The following is a 26554-nucleotide window of genomic DNA, read 5'->3' as shown; positions in this document are numbered from 1 at the left end:
TGCTCCTCCGCATACTGAGGATGATGGAGGTAGGATGAGGAATCAAGCAAGGACTGAGTTTCCATTTCACCCTACTCTTCTAGCCCTGCGGGAGGCTCCTGCTCAGAAGCTAAGACGTACAGGCTGGGTTCTATCCTTTACCTGTATAAAAAGATCAAAGAATATCATAGGCTGGGTGTACATGGCCATGTACTGATTCTAAGAACTTTCATCTCATGTGGTTTTTTAATTAATGAGGAATAAGACCCTTGCCCCAAAGCATGAATGTCACTTGGTAGAAGGAAATGTATGTCAGCACACAGGAAAATGCCAGAACAGGAATAGGAAAACCCCTGAACTTCTTAGACCAAGATGACGTATCACTCAGTCTTGGAGTCTTTACCTTTCTATTGAAACAGAATCAATTTTATAAAATGCTATGTAATTCAGGGGGACAACCATTATAGCAGTAGTTCGGTGTCCTCTGAGTATGACCTATACTCAGTTACACTACATGATGATTTCACATAAACCCATTAAACATCATTGCTTTAGCAAGAGTCTAGCTAATATGTTGCTTAAATACAGGCCTGCAAGTCTCTTCTCTCAGAAACGTCTCCTACTTAATTCACAATAGATGCCTGAAATAGTGAAGGGTAATTCTATGAAAATAGTAAAGTTCTTCCCTAATGTGTTCAGTCAATTTTAATCACCAGTTATCTTGCATATTTTTCAACTGTTCCCTTCCAAAGACTAAGAATTTCTTATACTCTACATATTTTAGCATTGTTGCCTATCACACATAGGCAAATTGTTGTTTAAAAGCTGCAATGTTTAAACAGAAATAAAATTTATGCTTGCAGTGGTAAATATTCCTAGATTAATAGAGTTGCAGCAGATGACAGACTCTTAAAATTGACTGAAGTCTGTGATATTAGAAAGACAGAAAATTTATCTAGTTTTAGCAAATGTCAAATCAGTGGCTATTGCTTTAAAGATTAATAAAAGATATAATGGTTTCTAGATAGCCTCTAAATAGAGATTACTATGAATGGAGAAGTGATTTACCAACAGTCACCACAATGAGATTTCTTTAAAGGTTACAATCATCAGTTATTTAGCTGAAACACTGCTGAGAATGCCTGGTCATTTCTTGAATAATGCATAATGTTCACTGTAGATTCGATCTGTATTATAACAATACAGATATTTCTAAAATAATGGAAAAAACTATCTGTTACCTCCCAATTGCTTAACATATCATTTCCATGGAGTAATTGACTTGGGACATATTACATGCTGTCACCTGAGTGTTCTTTCTGTAAGCATAACTTGTAATAATCTGTATACAATGGGCATCACAAAACAAACTCATCAACCTTTATAGACTGTTAAGAAAAGATGTGATGGGTACTGCACAGGGCACAGCAAAGGATCTTTCTGAAGCTGTAAATTAAAATGATTAAATTCTATATAGTTGTGTGGGACAAATTTAAAGCTTTGAAATTTAATTATTAACATGATCAACTCATCACATTAAAAAATGTTTCCACCACAATGTAAGTACTTTTCATACAAATTTCCAATTGCCTTTAGGTTTATTCATAGATTGCTTGGAGAAGCATGAAGTATAATGTCTATTGTTTTATTGTTGGATTATGAACTGCACTTCACATGATGCTGCAGGCTATTTATATAAGCTTGTTTATCCATATGAACTTCTTCAAGGGCACAACATAGAAGACCTTAATAAATTAAAATGAATTTCTTTTGATGTTATTGTTTCATGAATGTTTGATCAGAATGAATAGCAGTTTTACATTAAAGAACTAGAGTAAAGAAATACAATGTACATATATTTGACAGGAGAAACAGTTTATAGAAAGTGCTCCTTATATTTTTAGCTGCTTTTGAGAGCCAGGTAGACAGTAGAGAGTTATTATCTTTACATCTTCATTTCTAACCTATCACCAGTTTACTAATAATGAAAGTGTATGTGTACCAACTCAGATGCTCTGCCATCATCTGGATGGAATTTTAAATATAAAAAAATTCATTCTCTCCTTCCAGGTTTCTAACCACGCATCCCCACGACCCTGTTTTTCTCAGTGACACTACCATACCCTTCGAGAAACTGCAACGATGTGGGGCAGCAACCACATTTTATCTTCTTTTTTATACATCTTAATCATAAGAAGAAGTTATAGAGTTAAATTGATTGAAGACCACAAAATAAAAATGAAGTATTAGTCACAGTCTAAAACTGAGAAATATTCTCACCTGAAACATTTGATGATGGTGATGCAGAACTAATATTACCCAAAGTAATGATAAGAAGTGATAGAGCACTAGACAGAAAGGCCAAAAAAGTGGATTCTTGTCTGATATGCTAACACTGAACTGTAAAGTCATTTCCACTTTACATTTGCCTCATCTAACTATCTCTCATAAAATGAGGGAATAGTTACACATAATCTATACATTTGCATGCCTCAAACACCATGATTCTAGAAGTAAACTGGACTATTAGACAAATGGACAAACAACAGAACCATCACATTTTTCCACTTTGGAAGCCATTACTGCCAAGAAAGCATATCTACTACAAAACTCCTTTAACAATGAAAATAAACAAATAAAAACTTGTTAAGTTAAATAAATACAAGTCAAGTCCATCATTTCATTTGAATAATACATATTTTTGAACTTATATATCTGAATAATTATTACATATTTTTCACATGGTATGGTTCCTAATCTGTTACCTTCATCCTTTTATCTTGTACAATTTGGATAGCCTACACCTCAAATTAGAGTGAAAAATCTTATCTAATGTATATTTACTAGAATTATACTCATATCTTTAGCTTGGGAAAATTTGGTACTAATATCTATAATATAGTTTGGCTGAGTCCCCACCCAAATCTTGTTTCTAACTGCATAAATAATCCCCAGGTATCCAGAGAGGGACCTTCTGGGAGGTGATTGGATCATGGGGGCAGTTTCCTCCATGCTGTCTCGTGATAGTGAGTTCTCAGGAGATCTGATGGTTTAAAAGTGGCACCTCCCCCTTTGCTGTCTCTTTCTCTCTCCTGCTGCCATGTAAGATGTGCCCTGCTTCCCCTTTGCCTTCCACCATGATTGTGAGTTTCCTGAGGCCTCCCCAACCATGTGGAACTGTGAGTCAATTAAACCTTTTTTTTTTTTTTTTTAGACTGAGTTTTGCTCTTGTTACCCAGGCTGGAGTGCAATGGCGCGATCTTGGCTCACCGCAACCTCCGCCTCCTGGGTTCAAGCAATTCTCCTGCCTCAGACTCCTGAGTAGCTGGGATTACAGGCACATGCCACCATGCCCAGCTAATCATGCCTGTAAACCTTTTTTCTTTATATATTATCCAGTCTCAGGTTGTTTCTTTAATACCAGTGTGAAAACAGACTAATCCAACCTAGCACATGAATTAGTGTGCTGTTAAATGGATATCTACATGCTCAAGGGCAGACGGGATGGAAAAGGACAGCTTGAATGTGCCTTATTTTTCCTGGGCTGCCTTTGACTGACATCCTGTCTTTGAAAGGTATCTCTGTTGTGTGTTCTTCTCAATCTTTTAAGTGTCATTCTTACACTCTAGAGCAGTGCACTGCAAACTATGGCTTGTGGGACAAATTTGGTGGCTGCTGCCTGTTTTGTAAATATAGTTTTATTGGAACACAGCCATGCTGTTTTGTTTACATGTTGTCTATGGCTAATTTTGTGCTACGATGGCAGACCTGAGTAGTCCATTACACCTGAAATATTTACTACATGGCCCTTTACAGAAAATGTTTGCCAACTGTTGCTCTAGAAGAAAACCTATCACAATTTAAACTCTCATTTTCCACCTCTAATATGCATAACGCAATCCCCAAGTAACAAATTCACATTCTCACAGACACATATATGATCACAGCTCTTAGCACAAAATTGTAAATAGTAACAGCTTTTGACCCTTCATTTCAATCTGAATCCTACAAAAGATTACACCTCCCCACTAGTACCCTTTCCTATCATGGCCAAGAGTACAGAGACTTTTCCAAAGGTAGTTGGCGATATGTAATCACATAATAAAAGAACCTAAATCTTCCCCAGAGGAGGTTGTCTGTAACTGCTCCAAATGCCCAGTTTTATTTCATACTATCAGTGTCTAGATACAGAATTCAAATGTAAGAATCTAGCAGATCCTTTAGGCCATACATCTTGAATAGAACACACTTAAAGATAGAAAAACAATGGCCAACACCACATATACATTAATAAATATACGCATGCATATTTAAATGCAAAAATGCCATAAATTATTAGAAATTTCAGGAACACACAAGAAAACACCTCTCTTAGGCATCAGAGTGAAAAAGACCTAATATTGAAAAATACTAAGTTGCTGGACTGACTCAAGATGGTGCGGAGAGAACAACCCAGGATTGAAGCTCTTGGTGAACGCATGGAGGGCGAGTCAGGGCCGCATTTCCAGACGGATCTTTGTTGCCCACAGAACAGGGAAATTCCCAGGTATAAAAGAGACGCAGGACGCCAGCGCAGAGGTTTTGGCTGGTGCAGCCAGCAGCTGGTGCAGCCAGCAGCCAGCGCTACAGTGCAGCGGGGCTCCACAGCACTCTGCACAATGCGCACTGGTCCGGGTGCCCTGTTTAACTGGTAATCTGAGACGTGAGAGGGCAGATTGGCATATCCATCTGATTGAATGGGACTTGGACAGTGAGCCAGGCCAGGAGATTTCAGGGAAACGAAGTTTGGGCCAGCGTAGTGGGACAAACAAAATGGTGATTCCAAACGCTCCGGGTGGAGAGTTTCACTGCGGGCACAGCTGAACCCTGGACGGTGCAGCTTGGTGGGGGATGGGCATTCGCCATTACTGAGACAATCTGCCCCTACTGAGGTTACACTCCCATTGCTGACGCAGCGTGCCCTTGCCGAGGCAATCCGCCACAACAGAGAGACTCCGCCGCAGGGCGTAGCCCATAGCAGCAGGGCGGAGACCGCAGCAGCAGGGCAGAGCCTGCAGCAACAGGGTGGACTTCACACCAGCAGGGCGAAGCCTCAGCAGGCAAATAGTGACTAGACCGCATCCTAGCTGGGCAGGACAGCACAACGGACACTCATAAAGAAAGCCCCAACCCCCCTGAGACAGAGCATCTGAGAAAAAAAGGGTTTTTTTTATGAGTTCTGCAGCAGCAGAATTAAACGTAGCAGCCTAACAGCCCTGAATGAACAACAGAGCTCACAGCTCAGCACTTGAGCTCCTATAAAGTACAGACTGTCTCCTCAAGCAGCTCCCTGAACCCTCTATATCGAGAAGACTGGCATTTGGCAGGCATCATTCTGGGACAAAGATAGCAGAAAAAGAAACTGGTAGCATCCCTCGCTGTTCCGCAGCTGCTATAGGTGCACCCCAGACAAGCAGGGCCTGGAGTGGACCTCAGCAGTCATACAGTACAGGGGCTAGACTGGTAGAAGGAAAAACCAAGTAACAGAAATACTTCATCATCAACAATCTGGGCGTCCCAATTGTTGGGACGTCAGAAACCCAATCAAAAAGTCAGCAACTACTCAGACGACAGGTGGATAAATCCACAAAGATGGGAAGAAACCAGCGCAAAAAGGAGGAAAACACCCGAAACCTGAACACCTCACCTCTTGAAAGGACCAAAACTCCTCACCAGCAAGGGAACAAAGCTGGATGGAGAATGACTGTGATGAAATGACGAAATTAGACTTCAGAAGGTGGATAATGAGAAACTTTTGTGAGCTAAAAGAACATGTTTTAAATAAATGCAAAGAAACTAAGAACCTTGAAAAAAAGATGTGAAAAAAGATTCGAGGAAATGATAACAAGAATGAATAACTTAGAGAGGAATATGAATGAATTAAAGGAGATGAAAAACACAATACGAGAACTTCCCGAAGCATGCACAAGTTTCAACAGCCGAATGGACCAAGCAGAAGAAAGAATATCAGAAGTTGAAGATCAACTCAATGAAATAAAACGAGAAACCAAGATTAGAGAAAAAAGCGCAAAAAGGAATGAACAAAGTCTCCAAGAAATGTGGGACTATGTGAAGAGACCTAACCTATGTTTGATAGGTGTACCAGAATGTGACGAAGAGAATGAATCCAAGCTGGAAAATACTCTTCAGGATATTATCCAGGAAAATTTCCCCCACCTAGCAAGGCAGGCCAATACTCAAATGCAGGAAATACAGAGAACACCACAAAGATATTCCACAAGAAGAGCAACCCCAAGGCACATAATCGTCAGATTCACCAGGGTTGAAATAAAGGAGAAAATACTAAGGGCAGCCAGAGAGAAAGGTCGGGTCACCCACAAAGGGAAGCCCATCAGACTCACAGCAGATCTCTCGGCAGAAACTCTACAAGCCAGAAGAGAGTGGGGGCCAATATTCAACATCCTTAAAGAAAAGAACTTTCAACCCAGAATTTCATATCCAGCCAAACGGGGCTTCAGAAGTGAAGGAAAAATACAATCCTTTGCAAACAAGCAAGTACTCAGAGATTTTGTCACCACCAAGCCTGCTTTACAAGACGTCCTGAAAGAGGCACTACACATAGAAGGGAACAACCAGTACCAGCCATTCCAAAATCACACTAAATGCTAAAGAGCATCAACATAATGAAGAATCTACATCAACTAATGGGCAAAACAGCCACCTAGCATCAAAATGGCAGTATCAAATTCACACAAAACAATATTAACCCTAAATGTAAATGGACTAAATGCACCAATCAAAAGACACAGACTGGCAAATTGGATAAAAAAACAAAACCCATCAGTGTGCTGTATCCAGGAAACCCATATCACATGTAAGGATACAAAAAGGCTCAAAATAAAGGGATGGAGGAAGATTTACCAAGCAAATGGAGAGCAAAAAAAAAGCAGGAGTTGCAATTCTCATCTCTGATAAAATAGACTTTAAAGCAACAAAGATCAAAAGAGACAAACAAGGTCATTACATAATGGTAAAAGGATCAATACAACAAGAAAAGCTAATGATTCTAAACATATATGGACCCAATACAGGAGCACCCAGATACATAAGGCAAGTTCTTAATGACCTACAAAAAGACTTAGACTCCCACACAATAATAGTGGGAGACTTGAACACTCCACTGTCAATAATAGCGAGATCAACCAGACAGAAAATCAACAAGGATATCCAGGGCTTAAACTCAGACCTGGAACAAGCAAACCTGATAGACATTTACAGAACTCTCCACCCCATATCCACAGAATATACGTTCTTCTCAGCAGCACATCACACCTACTCTAAAATTGACCACATAATTGGAAGTAAACCACTCCTCAGCAAATGCAAAACAACTGAAATCATAACAAACAGTCTCTCAGACAATAGTGCAATCAAGTTAGAACTCAGAATTCAGAAACCAACTCAGAACCGCACAGCTTCATGGAAACCGAACAACTGGCTCTTGAATGTTGACTGGATAAACAATGAAATGAAGGCAGAAATAAAGAAGTTCTTCGAAACCAATGAGAATGAAGACACAACAGGCCAGAATCTCTGGGACACATTTAAAGCAGTCTCTAGAGGAAAATATATAGCAGTAAGTGCCCATATGAGGAGAATGGAGAGATCCAAAATTGACACCCTATCATCAAAATTGAAAGAGCTAGAGGAGCAAGATCAAAAAAACTCAAACCCCAGCAGAAGATAAGAAATAACTAAGATCAGAGCTGAACTGAAGGAGATAGAGACACAAAAAACCTTCAAAAAATCAATAAATCCAAGAGCTGGTTTTTTGAAAAGATCAACAAAATAGACAAACCACTAGCCAGATTGATAAAAAAGAAAAGAGAGAACAACCAAATAGATGCAATAAAAAATGACAAAGGGGAAATCACCACAGATTCCACAGAAATTCAAACCATCATCAGACAATATTACAAACAACTCTATGCACATAAACTAGTAAACCTGGAAGAAATGAATAAATTCCTGGACTTCTGTGTCCTCCCAAGCCTAAACCAGGAGGAAGCTGAAACTATGAATAGACCAATAACAAGGGCAGAAGTCGAGGCAGCAATTAAGAGCCTACCACACAAAAAAAGCCCAGGTCCAGATGGGTTCACAGCTGAATTCTACCAGAAGCACAAAGAGGAGCTAATACCATTCCTTCTGAAACTATTCCAAATAATCCAAAAAGAGGGAATACTTCCCAAATCATTTTATGAGACCAACATCATCCTGATACCAAAACCCAGCAGAGACCCAACAAGAAAAGAAAACTTCAGGCCAATATCCATGATGAACATAGATGCAAAAATCTTCAATAAAATATTGGCAAGCCGATTGCAACAGCAAATCAAAAAACTTATCCATCATGATCAAGTAGGATTCATCCCGGGGATGCAAGGCTTGCTTAACATATGCAAGTCTATAAACGTAATTCACCACTTAAACAGAACCAAAAACAAAAACCACATGATTATCTCAATTGATGCAGAGAAGGCATTCGACAAAATTCAACAGCACTTTATGCTAAAAACCCTCAATATACTTGTATCAATGGAACGTATCTCAAAGTAATAAAAGCTATTTATGACAAACCAACAGCCAATATCATACTGAATGGGCAAAAACTGGAAGCATTCCCCTTGAAATCCAGCACTAGACAAGAATGCCTTCTTTCACCATTCCTATTCAATATAGTACTGGAAGTTCTAGCCAGAGCAATCAGGCAAGAAAAAGAAAGAAAGGGTATTCAAATAGAAAAGGTGGAAGCCAAATTGTCTCTATTTGCAGACGACATGATAGTATACCTAGAAGACCCCATTGTCTCAGCCTAAAACCTCCTGAAACTGATAAGCAACTTCAGCAAAGTCTCAGGATATAAAATCAATGTGCAAAAATCACAAGCATTCATCTACACCAATAACAGACTTAAAGAAAGCCAAATCAAGAACACACTGCCATTCACAATTGCTACAAAAAGAATAAAATACCTAGGAATACAACTCACTAGGAATGTAAGGAACCTCTTCAAGGAAAACTACAAACTACTGCTCAACGAAATAAGAGAAGACACAAACAGATAGAGAAACATTCCATGTTCATGGTTAGGAAGAATCAATATCGTCAAAATGGCTATACTGCCCAAAGTAATTTACAGAATCAATGCTATCCCCATCAAGCTACCATTGACTTTCTTCACAGAACTGGAAAAAAACACCATGAACTTCATATGAAACCAAAAGAGAGCCCGCATAGCCAAGTCAATTCTAAGCAAAAAGAACATAGCAGGGGGCATCACACTAATGAATTTCAAACTATACTACAAGGCTACAGTAATCAAAACAACATGGTACTGGTATCAAATCAGAGATATAGACCAATGGAACAAGACAGAGGCATTGGAGGAAACACAACATATCTACAACCATACAATCTTTGATAAACCTGACAAAAACAAGCAATGGGGAAAGGATTCCCTGTTTAATAAATGGTGTTGGGAAAACTGGCTAGCCATGTGCAGAAAGCAGAAACTGGACCCCTTCCTGACACCTTACACTAAAATTAACTCCAGATGGATTAAAGACTTAAACATAAGACCTGGCACCATAAAAACCCTAGAGGAAAATCTAGGCAAAACCATCCAGGACATAGGAGTAGGCAAGGACTTCATGACCAAAACACCAAAAGCATTGGCAACAAAAGCCAAAATAGACAAATGGAACCTAATGAAACTCCACAGCTTCTGCACGGCAAAAGAAACAGTCACTAGAGTGAATCGGCAACCAACAGAATGGGAAAAAATTTTTGCAGTTTACCCATCTGACAAAGGGCTGATATCCAGAATTTACAAAGAACTCAAACAGATTTACAGGAAAAAAACAAGCCCATTCAAAAATGGGCAAAGGATATGAACAGACACTTTACAAAAGAAGACATATATGAGGCCAATAATCATATGAAAAAATGCTCATCATCACTGGTCATTAGAGAGATGCCAATCTAAACCACATTGAGATACCATCTCACGCCAGTTAGAATGGCGATCATTAAAAAATCTGGAGACAACAGATGCTGGAGAGGATGTGGAGAAAAAGGAACACTTTTACACTGTTGGTGGGAGTGTAAATTAGTTCAACCATTGTGAAAGACAGTGTGGCGATCCCTCAAGACCTTAGAAATAGAGGTTCCATTTGACCCAGCAATCCCATTACTGGGTATATATCCAAAGGACTATAAATCATTCTACTATAAGGACACATGCACACGAATGTTCATTGCAGCACTGTTTACAAGAGCAAAGACCTGGAACTAACCCAAATGCCCATTGATGATAGACTGGACTGAGAAAATGTGGCACATATACACCATGGAATATTATGCAGCAATCAGAAATGATGAGTTTGTGTCGTTTGTAGGGACATGGATGAATCTGGAAAACATCATTCTCAGCAAACTGACACAAGAACAGAAAATGAAATACCACATATTCTCACTCATAGGCGGGTGATGAAAAATGAGAACACATGGACACAGGGAGGGGAGTACTAAACACTGGGGTCTATTGGGGGAAAAAGGGGAGGGCCAGTCGGTGGGGGAGCTGGGGAGGGATAGCCTGAGGAGAAATGCCAAATGTGGGTGAAGGAGAGAAAGGAAGCAAACACTGCCACATGTGTACCTATGCAACTGTCTTGCATGTTCTGCACATGTACCCCAAAACCTAAAATGCAATTAAAAATTAAAAATAAATAAATAAATAAAAATACTAAGTTGTACAATTAACTGCCTCAAAGATTTAAAGAACAAATATATGTTTATAACTTTTAGGTTATATTATATAGAGAAACTTAAAACAGTAATACATAGATTGATTTTTGTTAGTCAAAAAAATCATTAACTCAAAATGACTGCTGAAGTTGGGAGAGCTCTGCTCCCTGCCTTCCTTTGGTTACTTAAAGCAGAAAATACCAGCTCTATGCTTTAACAAATATGTCTGTAATCTACTCATCAAGAAGAATTTGTATGTAATTGTAAAACATAAATTAAACCCAAGAAGCATTTTAATGTGTCATTTCATTTTCATTTCTCTGAAATATTATATAAAGATATAATTTTAGGCTGATAGACTTTTTGAAAATAAAATAGAAAAATAAGAGGTTTATTTCACCTTCACATGGTGTCTTTCTCATGCAGAGTTCAGATTTCCACATTTGTATCCCTTTAAAGGATTTGATATGCAGGAAAAGAAGAAAGGATGATGGTAAACATTTCGTCTTACATGCCCCTACAGACCATCATATTCAGACTGAACAGTGGCCTAAACTTACCTTTTACTGATGTGTTAGGTGGAGGGCCTTCCATTCGCAAGTTCCACGGAGGGTCCCCCTGGTTAGCAAAGTCCCTCATTTTCAGATAGCTAATTGTAAGTCGAATGATGGATGCCTTGTCAAGCTGGCTGGTGATGGCTGCAGGAAGAGGCAACAACTTGGCCAATTCATAGAACTCAAAGTTTTCTTTTCCCCGGCGGGAGCGAGCAGCATCTCGGGATTTCTCCTTTCTCAATGCTTGTAAACTGAAATCAAAGGAGTGAGAACGTGTGGTTTAGAATATGTGACTCTGTCATCATTCAAATACTGCTTTCTATTTTCTTTCTTCCCAGCAAAATTCTACCAAAACTATTTTAAAATTAGAGAGTGATAGTAAAATGAGTTCCAGAAAATGTCTACTAAATCTGTAAACTCTAACTCTGGCCTTACATTTCACAAACTCAAGTCTAATGAGTAAAAATTGTGTTTTACTTGTTAAGGTTTTTTCCCTTCCAAGAGCTTCTGAAAGAAGCATTATCCATAGAAAGGAATAACCAGTATTAGCCTTTCTAAAAATATACCAAAAAGTAAAGAGTATCAACATAAAGAAGAATTTACATCAACGAATGGATAAAATAGCCAGTTAACATCAAATGGCAGTAATCCTAAATTTAAGTTGACTAAATCCTCCAATCAAAAGATACAGCCAAACCTTATGATATGCTATATCCAGACCCATTTCACATCCAAAGATACACAAAGACTCAAAACAAAGGGATGGAGAAAGATTGACCAACCAAATGGAGAGCAAAAATAAATAAATAAATAAATAAAAAGCAGGAGTTGCAATTCTCGCATCTGATAAAATAGATTTCAAAGCAACAAAGATATAGTGGTAAAAGTATCAGTGCAACAATAAGAGCTAATGATCCTAACACCCAGATACATAAGACCCAAAGAAATATTTACACTCAAGGAGACAGAAAATTAATAAGGATATCCAGGACTTGAACTCAGATCCAGAACAAGTAAACTTAATAAATATGTATAGAGCTCTCCACTTTAAATACGCAAAATATACATTCTCCACTTTAAATACACAAAATATTGATCGGCCATTATTAATACACATTTTTAGAATAAAGCTACATTCCCGTTCTCTCTCCCTCTTTTTCTTCCTCTTTCTTCCTCTCCTTCACTCCTTTAAAAAAAAAAAAAAAAAAAAAAAAAAAAAAAAAAAAAAAGGTTTTTTCCCTCCAATTGTCCATGCATTGAGGTGTATTTATTGTTTCTAAGACCTAACAGAAGGTTTGTGGGTGTGGTTTGATGTTACCAACTATAAGCAATTTATAAGTTGGGCTTTCATGTATCTATTTCAAACTAATAATTTTGTTAATTTAACTTTCATCAGTATGGGATCTTAACCAAAATGAACTATTTTGAAACATTGATTTTAATTATAATCTTGGGGAACATAAGGTGAACAGAAATACAATTCACTCTGACAGAACCAACAAATATGATTCCAGCGCTCAATAAAGAGTGCAGCATATTCCGTGAGATGAAGAAAACATCGTATTTAAAATGAAGATTTCAATGTAATTTTATAAATGTGCTGATAACTGGTTAAGAGAATATTTCTTTATTAATGGTCATACATTAGTAGATACATTTTTTAAGATGCTAGAGAATAAAATATATTGACCAAAGAAGTCAAACTTTAGGATAATATAAATTTAATGTTGAAAGATAAAGCTCTGTATGGGTTATTAAAATTTATAAACATTATAGACATATTACTTCCCAGAAGAGGCAACAGGTGGGATCCAGAATTTTCCTTTAACTATTCATGTGCATTTCTGTTTGAAGTTTGCTTACATTGCTGAGGGCAGAATCTGGCACAACTGAAGTTGTGTGTGAGCATCTGACAGGAGTATTTCACCTACTCTGAATTGCTCTGCTTTGTGCCTGATGAGAAATAAATTAAAAAATCAGACCCCCGTGATAAGTAGCTAGATAATATTTCAGTATGAAAGTACCATTATAATCATTTTTATGTATGTATTTTAGTGAATTCTGAAAGCACTGTAAATATTTGAGTCTAGCATTCTTTTTTTCATTATGAAATAATAAGAAAGAGAGAAATGAGGAAGGAAGACCATAGGAAGAGATCAAAATGGGCTCAGCAGTGAGGCTCCATTCACTTTTAATATACTATGGAGAATAATATTTCTATTACATTATAGGTTTCCTGATGTTTCCTGGTGGAAACACTGTATTCACTGTAGAAATCACACCTGACATATCATACTGAATATCTATGTAATTTAAGTAATGCCATGATGCTATGGTCAGATACTTGCTAGGCTAATACCCCAACAAGTTTTATGTTTGCTTTATTAATAAAATAGTCTACACTAGCTAACAAATGTCTTTCTCAGAATTAGACAGGTTAATTCTATTATTTTCAGAGTAACAGTGATCTCAGGTGACAAAACCTTTGTCCCTTGATACATCTCAAGTGATAAAGTCAGGCAGAAACATCACTAATTTACAAGGAAAAGAAATGTTATTTCACTTATTTCCCAATATCTGGGCCAGCCTCCATTGAATTCTACAAGTGCTCAATTTTAGTTGGTTGAAAGCTATGTAAATGAGAGATGTCTTAGAATCTGACAATGTGTAAGTATAAGTAGGATCTAGGTTAACACCTTAGGATACAAGAATGCTTCACATTCCTCCCTTTACAGAATAAAAGCGATTTATCTAACAACATTTCAGTTATCTGTGCCAAAAGAAACTATGTCTCTCGACATGTTTTCCCTACCACTTGTACACAGGGGAAGGAGCAGCAGTTCAAGTTCAGTGCTTTATTTTTTGTGTGTTCTTGCAATCAAATACTACTTCAAAAGGTGGGCTAAACTTACAAATCTTTCTTTACTCAGTAAGTGACTATGATGGAGCTCTAGAGCAGGGGTTATGAACCCAAGGGCTTTCGGGTTTAGGCAGGGAATGTCAGTGAGTGAAGAGGCCTGATACGGACCCGGAAGAACTGAAGGACAACTCTGGCCAAGTGGCAGCATAGTTGGAGCTGCTGCCGCTTTAGGGAAAGGCATGCCTGGTGTCACCACTTCTAGAGGCCAACATCTGAACTTTTATATGACATTTCTGAATGTTGATATTTTAATGAATTAAAGCTTTAAAAAATCATGCAAGCCAAATAAAACATGTCATGGTCAAACAAGGATCAGGGACTCATTTTACAATTTAGTAATAGTTTGGAAAGACAATTACAATAGTAGTTTCAGATGATGTTATATGTAATTTTCCTTTATTCATGTCACTCAGAATGATCACAAAAGTATTCGTTTGTTACCTACTTAATATACCATAATATTTACATCAGCAACTTATTCAACTAAAGCAAAGTACAGGATTAATTATTCTGAAATTGATATTAATGTATAGGCTTATCAATAATCTAAGAAAAATTTATCTTCATATGGAGACAAAGCCTAAGATCATCATCGAGACCAACTCAATAGGTTATAAAGATAGATATTAGGGATTGGGCTTTTCTCTATCCATTCAGGAAAGGGGAGTAAGCAAACACTAATGCCTTTGGACATCTTGCTAACATGCCTTCTGAAGTTTTACTACTTTTCTAAAATAGCACTGGTCAGAATTTACTTTATGCATTCCAATCCTACCTCCTTGTTTTCTCTTCTCCACCTTGTCTTTTTCTTTTAACTCCAACACAAATGGTGTGTCCCCCGTTAGAGTCATCTTCTTGGTAGTAATCTTAGTAATAAAGGATTTCCATAATTCCCACATCACATCATTATGCAGGGACCATAGTTTAGAAGACTTTCAGAATGATATCACTGTGTCTGTAATAAGTAGTAATTGGTTTTGTGGGCAACAGCAATAATAAAGTACAGTCAAAAGATCATAGAGGTTGTTGAGATGCAGGTATAACAGATGAAGCCAAAGACCTTAGGACAATGACAGTCTAGATTGTGCATTCATCTTTCATCTGCTTTTGTAAAGAAGGGCCTAGTTATAAGCAGTTCTCAAATTGAATTAAGGACTATATTAAAACTCCAAATAAAATTTGTATTTGGACATTTTGTTCTAAACAAAAGTATTGTGGTGGTATGTATAGAATACTAAAGAGATAATAGATTAGCTGTATATGAGTAAAATGTTAAATGACTTTATATAATCTGCCATCTAAAATATGATTAGACTTCAGAACCACAATTAGTTACTCCCTGGGCCTAAACTTCCCATTGCTCTAATGATCGTGCACTTAGATCATGAAAAGCAGAAAACAGATTCTTCATTAATCCTCAGCAAATGAAAATTTCAACTCTTTTTGATGGCTACATTATCATCCTCATAAATCATTATTACCATCACCAAAAACAACAAAGTCAGTAATTTCAAAAGACACACACACATATGTATCTAGATAATATGTGCATTATATATATTATTGTGTGTGCATATGTGTGTGTGTGTGTGTATGGATTATATATATATTTAAGGATTCTTAAAGGTAGTTCATCACACCAACCAAAAGGCTAATAACCTAATGCCTATCATTTTGGAGTTTTTTTAAGATGGAGTCTCATTCTGTCACCTAGGCTAGAGTGCAATGGTACAATCTCAGCTAACTGCCACCTCTACCTCCCAGGTTCAAGCCATTCTCCTGCCTCAGCCTCACAGTAACTGGGGCTACAGGCATGCACCACCATGCCCAGCTAATTTTTCATGTCAGCCAGGCTAGTCTCAAACTCCACCTCAAGTGATCTGCCCACTTTGGCCTCCCAAAGTGCTAGGATTAAAGGCGTGAGCCACCACACCCAGCCTAATGTCTGTCATTTCCTCTTATAGGAGAATGGATTGTGAAGCTAGCCAGCCTGGGTATAAATCCTTGTTTTATTACTTACTAATTATTTATATTTGAGATGACTTCAACTGCCTCAATTTTTCTCATCTTTGAAATGAAATAATTCTCTATTTCATCAGGTTGTTGTTAGAATTAGGTTAAATGAGTTGCTTTTTTATGAGATCTTTACAATGGTGCCTGACACATAATAATGCTGTGTAAGACATGTTAAAGATGTGAAAACCTACGCTCACTTTGCATTGACTGTTCTTTCCTTCTAATGCTTACAATGTTCATTAATAATTTGCACTCTCTTCTTACCAATACAATTTCTATTCCTAAGTTCTGACATAACGCGTTTTTCCTTTAATTATAGTCCTCATTTTGCCTATGGTCTATTCATGTATATTATAAGTGTACTTAATAAGTTGTTCAAATAAATAATATATTTAATTAGTGGATGCTAAAGGTTCATAAATTTTTTTACAGAGTCATAAGGAGCCATTTTTTTTAGTACACTAACAGATAAAAGGTGGTATCCAATTACAGGACAGGCAATTTTGTTAATATTATAAAATGAACATCTAAACAGCTGTTACAAGAACAGATTACTCAAGAAGATTGGGAAAATGCCTATGGAAGGTTTCTAAACGGCAATGATAATTATTAATCAGGAGTATATGTGTACTCCTAGACAAGATGATCTTTCAAAGTATCTTTCAAAAGATCACAAACCTCAAAGTTCTCCTGAAGTCAGGCAAAGTCCCAGATCAGGACCATGGAGAGCTCACCCAGGACAAAGTGCCCAAAAGTGGCAAAGCTGGACAGCAGCTGCCTCCTCAACCTCCATTTAGGGGGTAAGGCCAAATCATGAAATTCTTTTCAAGCTAGAAACCAGCAAAATATATCCCCCCTAAAAAAAGGTTTAAAAGAGGCACCACCATTATCACAAAACCAATTATTATGAAACTGACCCCGGATTTGCAATCTTTGTGAATCTACCATAAAGTTGGATAAGGGGGTCAACTGTTTATTGGGCCACTTTTCCACAGTGGGAAAAACATAGCTTTGGACTTGATGACTTATTTAATTAAAAGAGGTAAGTTATCCTTTGTGGTTGATCAAATTTAGCTTTGAATAATTGATTACTTCGGTTTCCCACTTCACAGAGATGGTTACAATGATTACGGAAATAATACAGCTGAACATCCACAGAGGATAACAAGGATTAAAAACAGCCACAGAATACAGAATCCAACTTAACCAAATGTCTCTTCTTCTTCAGTCACTTCTTCATAACTATATTTTAAACAATTTTTAAATAATTTCTACTTATAAAACAGATTCAGATATTGACCTTATTGACAGATCCACATTATATGTAAAAATTTTTCTCCAAGCTGTAGTTTGAACACCTAAGTCCTTCACATGAACCTTTAGAATATATCTAGTCTTTATAAAAGAACATGGCAGATTTTGATTACCTAACTATAGGGGAAAGGAGAAGTAGGGTCAAAACCATTTTAAATTTTACCTTTTTAAAGTACTTCTAAGGAGCCAGATAGACAGGTTTTTATGGATTTTCCTACTTGTTTTGCTTAGGAGAACCAGGACTACAGACTTCTATTTATCAATTAATCTGGCATGCAGCCTCAAAGGAAGAAGGTCGACCTGTATTAAAAATGCAGCCATCAAAAATTCATCAAAGGCTTCAGCATTTTAACTCATGAACCTTTGAACACCTGCATACTTGTCAGATCTCTGGTCATAGTTAACAGTGAAATCTATAGTTACTCCAGTACCTACACTTGCCCTGACATGAGCCAAATGAGGAGCTTTCCCAGGGAAAAAGTACAGTAAAGATTCTGTAAGCAACGCTTGCCCTTCCATCATTACTTTTAGTAAAACAGCCCACTCCACATCGACATTACATAGAGCTCAAAGTCAGTCAAATCAACCTACTTCAAAGGGGAAAAAATTCTTCTAGGAGTATTTTTTTTTTGGCATGGTTGTAAATATCAGCTTTCTCATAAGGTAACTAATGTAATTGAGAAATGTACAAACATTATTATCTAGTAGGATTATGCACAACAAAACTCACAAATTGAGGTATTTTAATGCTCTCCCAAAAAAAGCAATAATTTCGGAAATCTTTAATGTGTAAAGAAAGCTGGATAGTATACACTGAAAGTTAAAACTGGAACCTTCAAGTTCAAGGTAAGAACTCTGCTGCTTAACTAATGCACTGCTCATAGCTGTCATCATTAATTTATGTTAGCCTCTGTAAACATCAAGAATATAATAGGCCAATTTCACAACTAAATATAGATGCACATTTTGCCCTTATATAAATGGCAGATTGCTGCTGTAGATCATCACTGCAGAAACACGTCAGTAAAGATGCACTGTTTGATGGTCTGATGCTCACACAATATATAAAACCAGTTGTAATGGTTGTTTGGAAGCAAAGTGTAACATAGCAGCAAAATTTCATTTGTTCCACAAACTCAGGATATATTAAGCTTGGCTGACAAAGACTGTTTGATGTGCTAAATCACTTTGACCTTCATTCTTGCTTTATTTTTCTCATTTAACATGTGAAATGACCATTATTTTTCCACATGTAAGAAAACATGAAATTGATTGCTTAAAAATGTCAAAAACATCTGCAACTGCTAACATTTGATAAAGTATCAAAATCAAGATGTGTATTTACAATTTTTAAACTAAGACATATTCTGATGGGATAATCCTGGCCCATTTGACTTGTGGTAAAATAGATCAAAAGAGTAATTAAAGCCATTCAACTGAATGCCTTCCCTCATCTTCAGAAAATGTCTTGTGTATGTTTGAACTTAATAATTAAATTAATTGGTTTTAGCCAATGAGCATTTTCATTCTTAACACTTTAAATAAGAGGATTTAATTCCAGAATGAGTCATTAGAATAGTAATAAAGAAAGCTGAGAGGTTTGCACAGTCCTTTTCAACCGATGTTCACCTTGATTCAAGTAACCCTTGAATGAACCACAGCAAGACCAAACTATTCTTTGTATGCTTTGGTGTCTGCCAAAAACCTCATGAATCAAAGTGTTTTGTTCTTCATTTCCCCCAGAACTTTAAGCTATACAACTGGCAGTTCCATAATAACTGCAGTTTTATCAAGTAATTTCTTTCCACCCAATAAATTGCACTTTACCTTGGAGCAACTTGTATATTTCACACCTTAAATTTCTATTTACCAAATCAGCTAATCACTTCACAATTGAACTCAGAACAAAAAAAAATTATCAATTAAAGTGGTTGAAACTCCTGCAAATTATCATTTAGGAATGAAGTAATTGCTTTCATCAGGGCAGAAAAGCCCGCCAGAACAGAAATGTCACTTTAGATTAGTGTTCTCACTCCTGAAGCTATGGATGACACAGCTGATATAAGACTAAATGCCAAGACCAATCAATTGCTTTTGTGGCTCTGCTCTGAGCTGCTGTAAAAGGGGCCATTTTCTAGGATCTACTCTTCATTATAGTAAATGCTATCTCCTTGGTAACATAATTCCATTTCTCATAAATTCTGTCTGAGAGCATTGTCCTAACAATGGATGTTTGTGGAAAAGAATGCTGTTGGTTTAATGCACAGAATTAAGTGTGAATGGCTGTCAAACTGCTATGGTTTACTAGTTCTTAAACATAAATTGAAGTCTTATACATTAAAAAGAATACTTGGGGAGAAATGAATGTCCTGAACAAGAATAAAATATTGTATTTGAAGGTTCTGTTCCACTGGTTTACAATTTGGACTATTCTAATATTTATCTGTCCTGTACATTAAATCAATCAGTTCACACCCAGAGATGGGTGAACACTTCACTTACTTTCTCAGCAGTGCAGTCTGCAAATGTGAAAACTCAGAAGCAAGTATGGACTCATTAGGTAACTGCATGCGATTTGCGAATATCCACAATTCTCTCTCTCTCTCTGTGTGTGTGTGTGTGTGTGTGTGTGTGTGTGTGTGTGTGTGTGTGTTTTCATGTTCTTTGAGCTGAGATCTTCCTGGAAAGCATCCAGATCTTAATCTGTATTGTTCATCCCCCTCAAGTTACAAGAATCTAGGTTGCAGGCTCCAATTAAAAGGAAATTGAAGAAGCTAATATAGTGAGAAAGCAGCAATTCCCTGCACTGCTCTCTTCAGGTTGAAAGTTTAGAAAGAGATTCAGGATCACGGGTCTTTGCCCGACATGGGATAAAGGCTTTCTCATCCTGGTGAGCACACATGTGTAACTTCCATTAACAGTAACAGGAGTCGTGAGCACACATTGAGAGGAAAGTCCACAGCTAAATATCTGAAAGGGTCAGAGCATCTCTGCAGAAAGGCAAAATGAGAGGGAAATGTGGGTACCCTTTGACAGCAGGACATTTCACTGACCATGCAAAGAGCAATTGCTGGAATTTCTACCACTTCGAAGAACTATAGTACTATTTTTCATAGTATCAGTTATAGGAAAGTACACATGTTATTTCTGCTTTAACATATACAATGCCATCAAAGAACATCATGGAACCTAATATAAAGATAAACATGAATATGCTTGAATACTTACTATATTTCAGTCAGGGTCCAAGTGTTGTCAGCATTATCTCATTTGCCAGTATCAGCAACAAGCGGGAAAACTGGTAACAGTGACTATGGAAGGTAGTAGTCTATGCTGGATGTGACTGATGCTACAAATAGCATTGTTTTCAGCCACTACCGGCAGGGGGAGTACTATATGAGTTTCTTATTTTCCTTCCAACTTTCCACACACATTCCCCAAAACTGAGAGTTTTCTTGTTTCAGAGAGGGCTTTCCCTGGATGCTGGACATTCCTGGACAAACTGGGATCCTTGGTCCTCCCATAAGTCATACTGTCCCCCATTTCACAAAAAAATTAAAACAGAGTAAGAAAAAGTAACTTTCCTAAGGTCAATGATGGTTGGAGATGGCATTTGAACCTTGGCAAGACAACGCAAATCTGTACCACTGCATAATATTGGCACTATAGGAATAAAATCCTCATGATTCCCTTTTCTCTATTACATTTACATGACAATTAAGTCATTGATAAAATTTTATTTAATTTATAATCACCCACATAAATTTCATAATAATTGTTATGAAAACTTAATTCCTTAATGAAATATCCAATAAAACCCCTATTTTCAGGCTTAAAAACACCTACTCCAATTTGGAGTAGGTAGATTTGCTGTTAATTGCTGTAAGTCTGAAACTAAATTGCTTTGGAATTCAAATTCAAATGACCTTTCTAGAGGGAAAATTCATTGTTTCTTTTAATTTTCCTTAAGTGTGATTTCAAACACTTCCAAAAGCAAAACTAAGTGGAAGAAAGCTTTTGAAGACTTTCAAGCTTGATATAACACATTTGGAAGGGAGAAAGTGTGCTTTGACAAGTTTAAAGATTTTTATGTATGAAAAATTTAAGTTATGGTCATGTGAATACTGCAAACACAGCACGTGCTTTTACTTGACCTCAATGAACACACCATTATACTTTATCTGCATTCCTTTGTGAAACAGAGATCACTAAGCAAAATGGTGACCCTTTTTAAACACTACAACTGAGAATACAAGTTCATCAGCCTCAAAAGACTCTTTCCCTAACTTACCTGTTTTTTAAGACCTATTTTTATTTCACCTTTCATCCAGATTCCAAAAGCACATGTATGATTGCCAGGAGTCTAAAGTATTACAATTTCTAGAAAACACTTTAGCAGACACATATCCAAAGGGTTAGAAATTTGTCTTTGGTCCATGCTAACTTCTAGAAAACCTTAAGAAAAACTAACCAAGTATGTAAACAAATGTATTGCTAAAAGGATATTTACTGCATTTTTAGTAAGCTTCAAAAATAAATTATGAGATACTCTCAAGATACTGAACAAGGGTCTTGAAAAATATTCAATGGCTTGGAAAATATTTTACAATATGTTCAACAATAACTACCAGTTATAAACTGGTAGTTTATAAAGCAGCATGTGTTGGGATCATACAATTATAGCTATATATCTTTATCTATAAAGATATGGAGATAATATATATCCAACTCTGGACAAACTGCTACAAATTACAATATTAAGATTGTTTATTTCTACATGGTAAGATCATCTGTTTTCCATATGGGGTTAGGGGCTATTTGCTGAAGTTTTCTTCAGTAAACTTTTTAATATAAAAATTATTTAAAAAAATAAAAATATAATGTATTGGCATCCAAATTATCTTGATGCTTAAAGGCATTTTTTTTTTTCCAATAAATGACCTACCAAATAGTGCCATCAAATGCCATCCTTTCCCTACTTTTTGCAATAGCAGGTCCTGAGAAGTATTTGGAGAAAATGCTTGGCTTGGACACACATCTAAAAGAGAGTTGGAATTGGAATCGCTGGGAGAAGTCTTCGTTCCCTTCTCAAGTTATCCCACAGGGTCTTAACCAGACAACTGAATCCGTTAGCATGCAGCCAGGGTTTCTATGTCCTTTATGGTCCCTCAAAATTCCAAAGCAGTGCTTTGATCAGTGTATAATTTGCCAGCTGCTGGTTAGGGATGGAATGTGATTCCATTCAGTGACTGACTTTTTCCGTGTGTCACACCCTTGAAAACCTGATGGTAACCACAGGTTCTTACGGAGGAGAAAACATATACAAATCAACACACAAAATACGCTTCCTGAACCATTTTCTCAGATCCTGACCCAAGTCTGGGTTCAGAAGCTGCCACAATTGATGGTATTGTGGGCTCTCTACCAAGCATTGTAACACAGGCCTAACTCTTGTAATTAGAATCATTCTTTGCTTTTCAATTGACTACTACACTTCCTTTCTCTAATAGGTTTGGCCCTTGCTGGTAGGGTGGCTCTATGGCATGAGACTACATGAGCAGCCTAGATGTTTTTATGTGCCAGGGATTACCATGTAAGATTTAATTTGAAGAGACATGATACTTCACATCGAAACTTTTAAGGTGAGACAACATAAGAAATGCCTGTTTCTAGGCTTCCATCACTCACTTAGGAACCAAGTCTTCCCTGGACCCCTACATGCTTTTAAAAAAGTGCTCAGTCCTCTGATAGGCTCCTATTCCTTTATTAGGTGTTTAGTCCTCTCATACAAATCTAACTTTCAGGAACTACAAATAGTTATTCTGAACCAAATCTACTTATGTAACAGGATGACAAATACCGGTAACATTTCTCTCTCTCTCTCTTTTTTTTTTAAGACAGGGTCTCCCTCTGTCACCCAGGCTGGAGTGCAGTGGTATAATCTCAGCTCACTGCAAGCTCTGCCTCCTGGATTCAAGCAATTCTCCCACCTCAGCCTCCCAGGTAGCTGGGACTCTAGGTGTGCACCACCACACCTGGCTAATTTTTGTGTTTTGTTGTTGTTTTCATAGAGATGAGGTTTGGCCATGTTAATCAGGGTGGTCTTGAACTTCTAACCTCAAGTGATCTGCCCACCTCAGCCTTTGAGAGTACTGGGATTACAGGCCTGAGCCACCACACCCAGTCTGGGTAACATTTCTATGTAGAAAATAAACGTTTAAAGAATGCAATATAAGAATAAAATAATTAGGCACATTTAAAAACTTTTTGCCTGAGCTTGCAAGCTGCTCATGGAAAAGCAAAAGATTATATCATAAGTACATAAAAAATGGAAAAGTTTTAGTTATCTTAGTTGAAAGTCACCAGTGAATTTCCTGATTTTGAACAAATCATTAATGTAACATTAATAGTAACATTAATCCCAACTGTTGAGAGTTCTCAGATGGAGGAAAGCACATGATTTGGAAGCTGATGTAAAGAGATTGCTTAATTGAAATGGGGCAATGAAAGCCAGCAATTTTCTCAATGTGCCCCCATCACAAAGCCTCCACAAATAACTTTAGTATCGGAACCTATAATCCACCAAATAATTGGATGAAATACAAAAAAATGTGTACTACGTGACTGAGCACTTCCCCCTGACCTGACAGCTCAACTTGGTCCTTGACCAAGGCAGATATCCTGTTGCCTGCCTGTTACAGGATGCTTTACATGAACCCTTTCTTAAATATACACATCTTCTCTCTGCATTTTATTTGGGTTTGTTTGGGCTGAGATATTCATCTCAAAAGGTTTCCCCCAACGTGTCCTTTTGAGTTATCAGGCAACAAAAGATTACTAAGTCTTCAGCTTCACTTCTAAAAATAGCAATGATTCACAACAGCATCTTTACAAAAACAGTGTGGACATCAGTGAGCCACCAAGGGCAAAGAGGCAACATGGCTATGTTCCCATGGTTGTAGAACTGAGTCACTTTTCAAATACACACACACACACACACACACACACACACGCACACACACACACACCCATTGTTAGGGGAGTGAACTTTATACACAGCTGTCTCTAGCTATAACTTCTCCCATCACTCAACACTTCTAAAATTCATAGAGATGGTATTTGAGCTTTGCTAGCATTAGATAAAGTTGGTGTTTTATTAAATGTCCCAGGATGGTCCTTCAAATGCCTTCTGTCTTTCTCTCTCATTTTCTTCTATTTCATTTCCTTCTCAGAATCATTCACCTGGATTGTCAGATCTCTTCTCATAAAATTCATATACATAAGAAGAGTGGTATAGTTTGTTTTTGATTCATTTTATTAAATTCTTAGACTACTGTAAATGGATTTAAAGGGTCACAAAAACTGAAATACCTGCAGGATCAAAGAAAATTATGCAAATGCTCAAAGATGACTAGGTGAAAGAAAGCAGCGCAAGTCTGATGATTAGCGGCAACTGGATCTCACTACTGAACAGTAACAGGGAATGGTGGGTCCCGTGAAAACTGGAAAGCACTTGCCCAGTACACAGGGGATATTCATTTTTCATGAAAACATTTGTTACTAAATTGGAATGTGGCCCCAAAGTTGCCACGTCTTTTTTTCAGACAAAAGCCAAAAATCCAGATTTTTATAATGAAAAGTCTTCTAGTTCCTGAAAGCATTGGCATCTTATTTTAAAAATCAAACTCTTTGTAGGACCCTTGTGATTCTCATTTGGCCTGTGGCAATTAGCAACCTGTCCCTTAGTGCCATTAAAAACCTAAAGGTAGTATTTAATTATGAGGCATATAAAGGTATGGATATGAAGATTTTCAACAAAGCCAGGTGACATTAAAGACATGGTGAAGAGGCATAAATGGAAGAAAATGAAGAAAGCTGAACTTGGATTAGAAGAAACGAAACCATAATTATAAACAGCAGTTTCCTGAGTGGTAGAATTTCTGATTTTAACTTTTCTGTTTTATAAATTTACTATATATTGTCAAGAAAAGTTAAAGTTATTATTCCATGGGACTTAGTCTATTATTAAAAGTAGCCCAGAAAGTGGAAAAAATTATATGCATATATTTGGGTTGGTGCAAAAGTAATTGCGGTTTTTGCCATTGAAAGGAATAGCAAAAACCACAAGTACTTTTGCACCAACCTAATACACGGATCCATTTACCATGTTTAAGTTACGCATGTTTAAACATTTAATCACAACCAAAAGTTCAGTCAGCTCACTATGATGACATCAAGTATAAAGAATCTTTTATTAAAAATTAAAATAGCCATTTAACAATGAGTCAGAGTGTAGTCCCCTCAAATTAGTGATTAGCAATATCTTAAATGTACATGCTAAACAAGGTGTTTTTATTAGTGCAATAATAATGTTGAGAGATAATGTCTTGCATATATAGTATGTCTTCAATAAGTATGTGCTGAATGATGATTATGCTGCTGATCTGAATGTCCTTAAAAGTCATGATTAAAAATAGTAAACAACACAGCCAGTAGTAGTGCTACTGAAATTAAACCTACTGTAAATTAGTTCTTGAAATGGTATTATAGTGGAAGGAGGCAAGGAAGAGTGGGAAAGAGGGAGGGGGAGAGGAAGAGAAGGAGAAGGAGGAGGAGAGGAGAGAAGGGTAGGGGATAAAGAGAAGGAAAAGGAAAGGGGAAGGAAAAGGGAAGGGAGAGGAGGGTAAGGAGGAAAAGAAGGAAGGAGGAAAGAAACACAGATACATTCATAATTTCTTTCCTGTCAGAAAAATTTAAATTCTAAAATCAGTCTCCTCCCCTTTCTACGCTATAGAGGTGATGCTAGTGAGCACCAAACTGGGGCAAACTGAGGAAAGCAGCAGCAGCCAAGAGCCTGTCTATCTTGTTTTTATAATCACACACAGTAACATTCAGAACACCAAGTCATTGAAAATCCTGCCTACAAGGAAGAACCGGACAATAGGGACAAGGGAAATTTTTC

General features: G+C 37.1%; 1 protein-coding gene across 14 annotated transcripts in view; it reads right to left on the bottom strand.

Annotated features, from left to right (window-relative positions):
* The window catches only part of NPAS3 (neuronal PAS domain protein 3), an 870070-nt gene that overhangs the window by 585993 nt on the left and 257523 nt on the right, over positions 1-26554 (bottom strand). For 8 of the 14 annotated variants that reach the window (XM_035262010.3, XM_035262012.3, XM_035262011.3 and 5 more), the window contains 2 exons: positions 11349-11593; positions 11189-11239 (listed from right to left, as the gene is read on the bottom strand). In XM_035262010.3, coding sequence (XP_035117901.2) covers positions 11189-11239; positions 11349-11593 — 296 coding nt within the window. The remainder of the gene's footprint in view (positions 1-11188; positions 11240-11348; positions 11594-26554) is intronic. The other 6 variants (XM_002753796.7, XM_054239866.2, XM_009005915.5 and 3 more) reach the window with 1 other exon arrangement.

The sequence above is a fragment of the Callithrix jacchus genome, chromosome 8 (assembly GCF_049354715.1).
Source record: "Callithrix jacchus isolate 240 chromosome 8, calJac240_pri, whole genome shotgun sequence".
Taxonomy (NCBI): Eukaryota; Metazoa; Chordata; class Mammalia; order Primates; family Cebidae; genus Callithrix; species Callithrix jacchus.
This window is presented reverse-complemented; position numbering and strand designations above follow the sequence as displayed.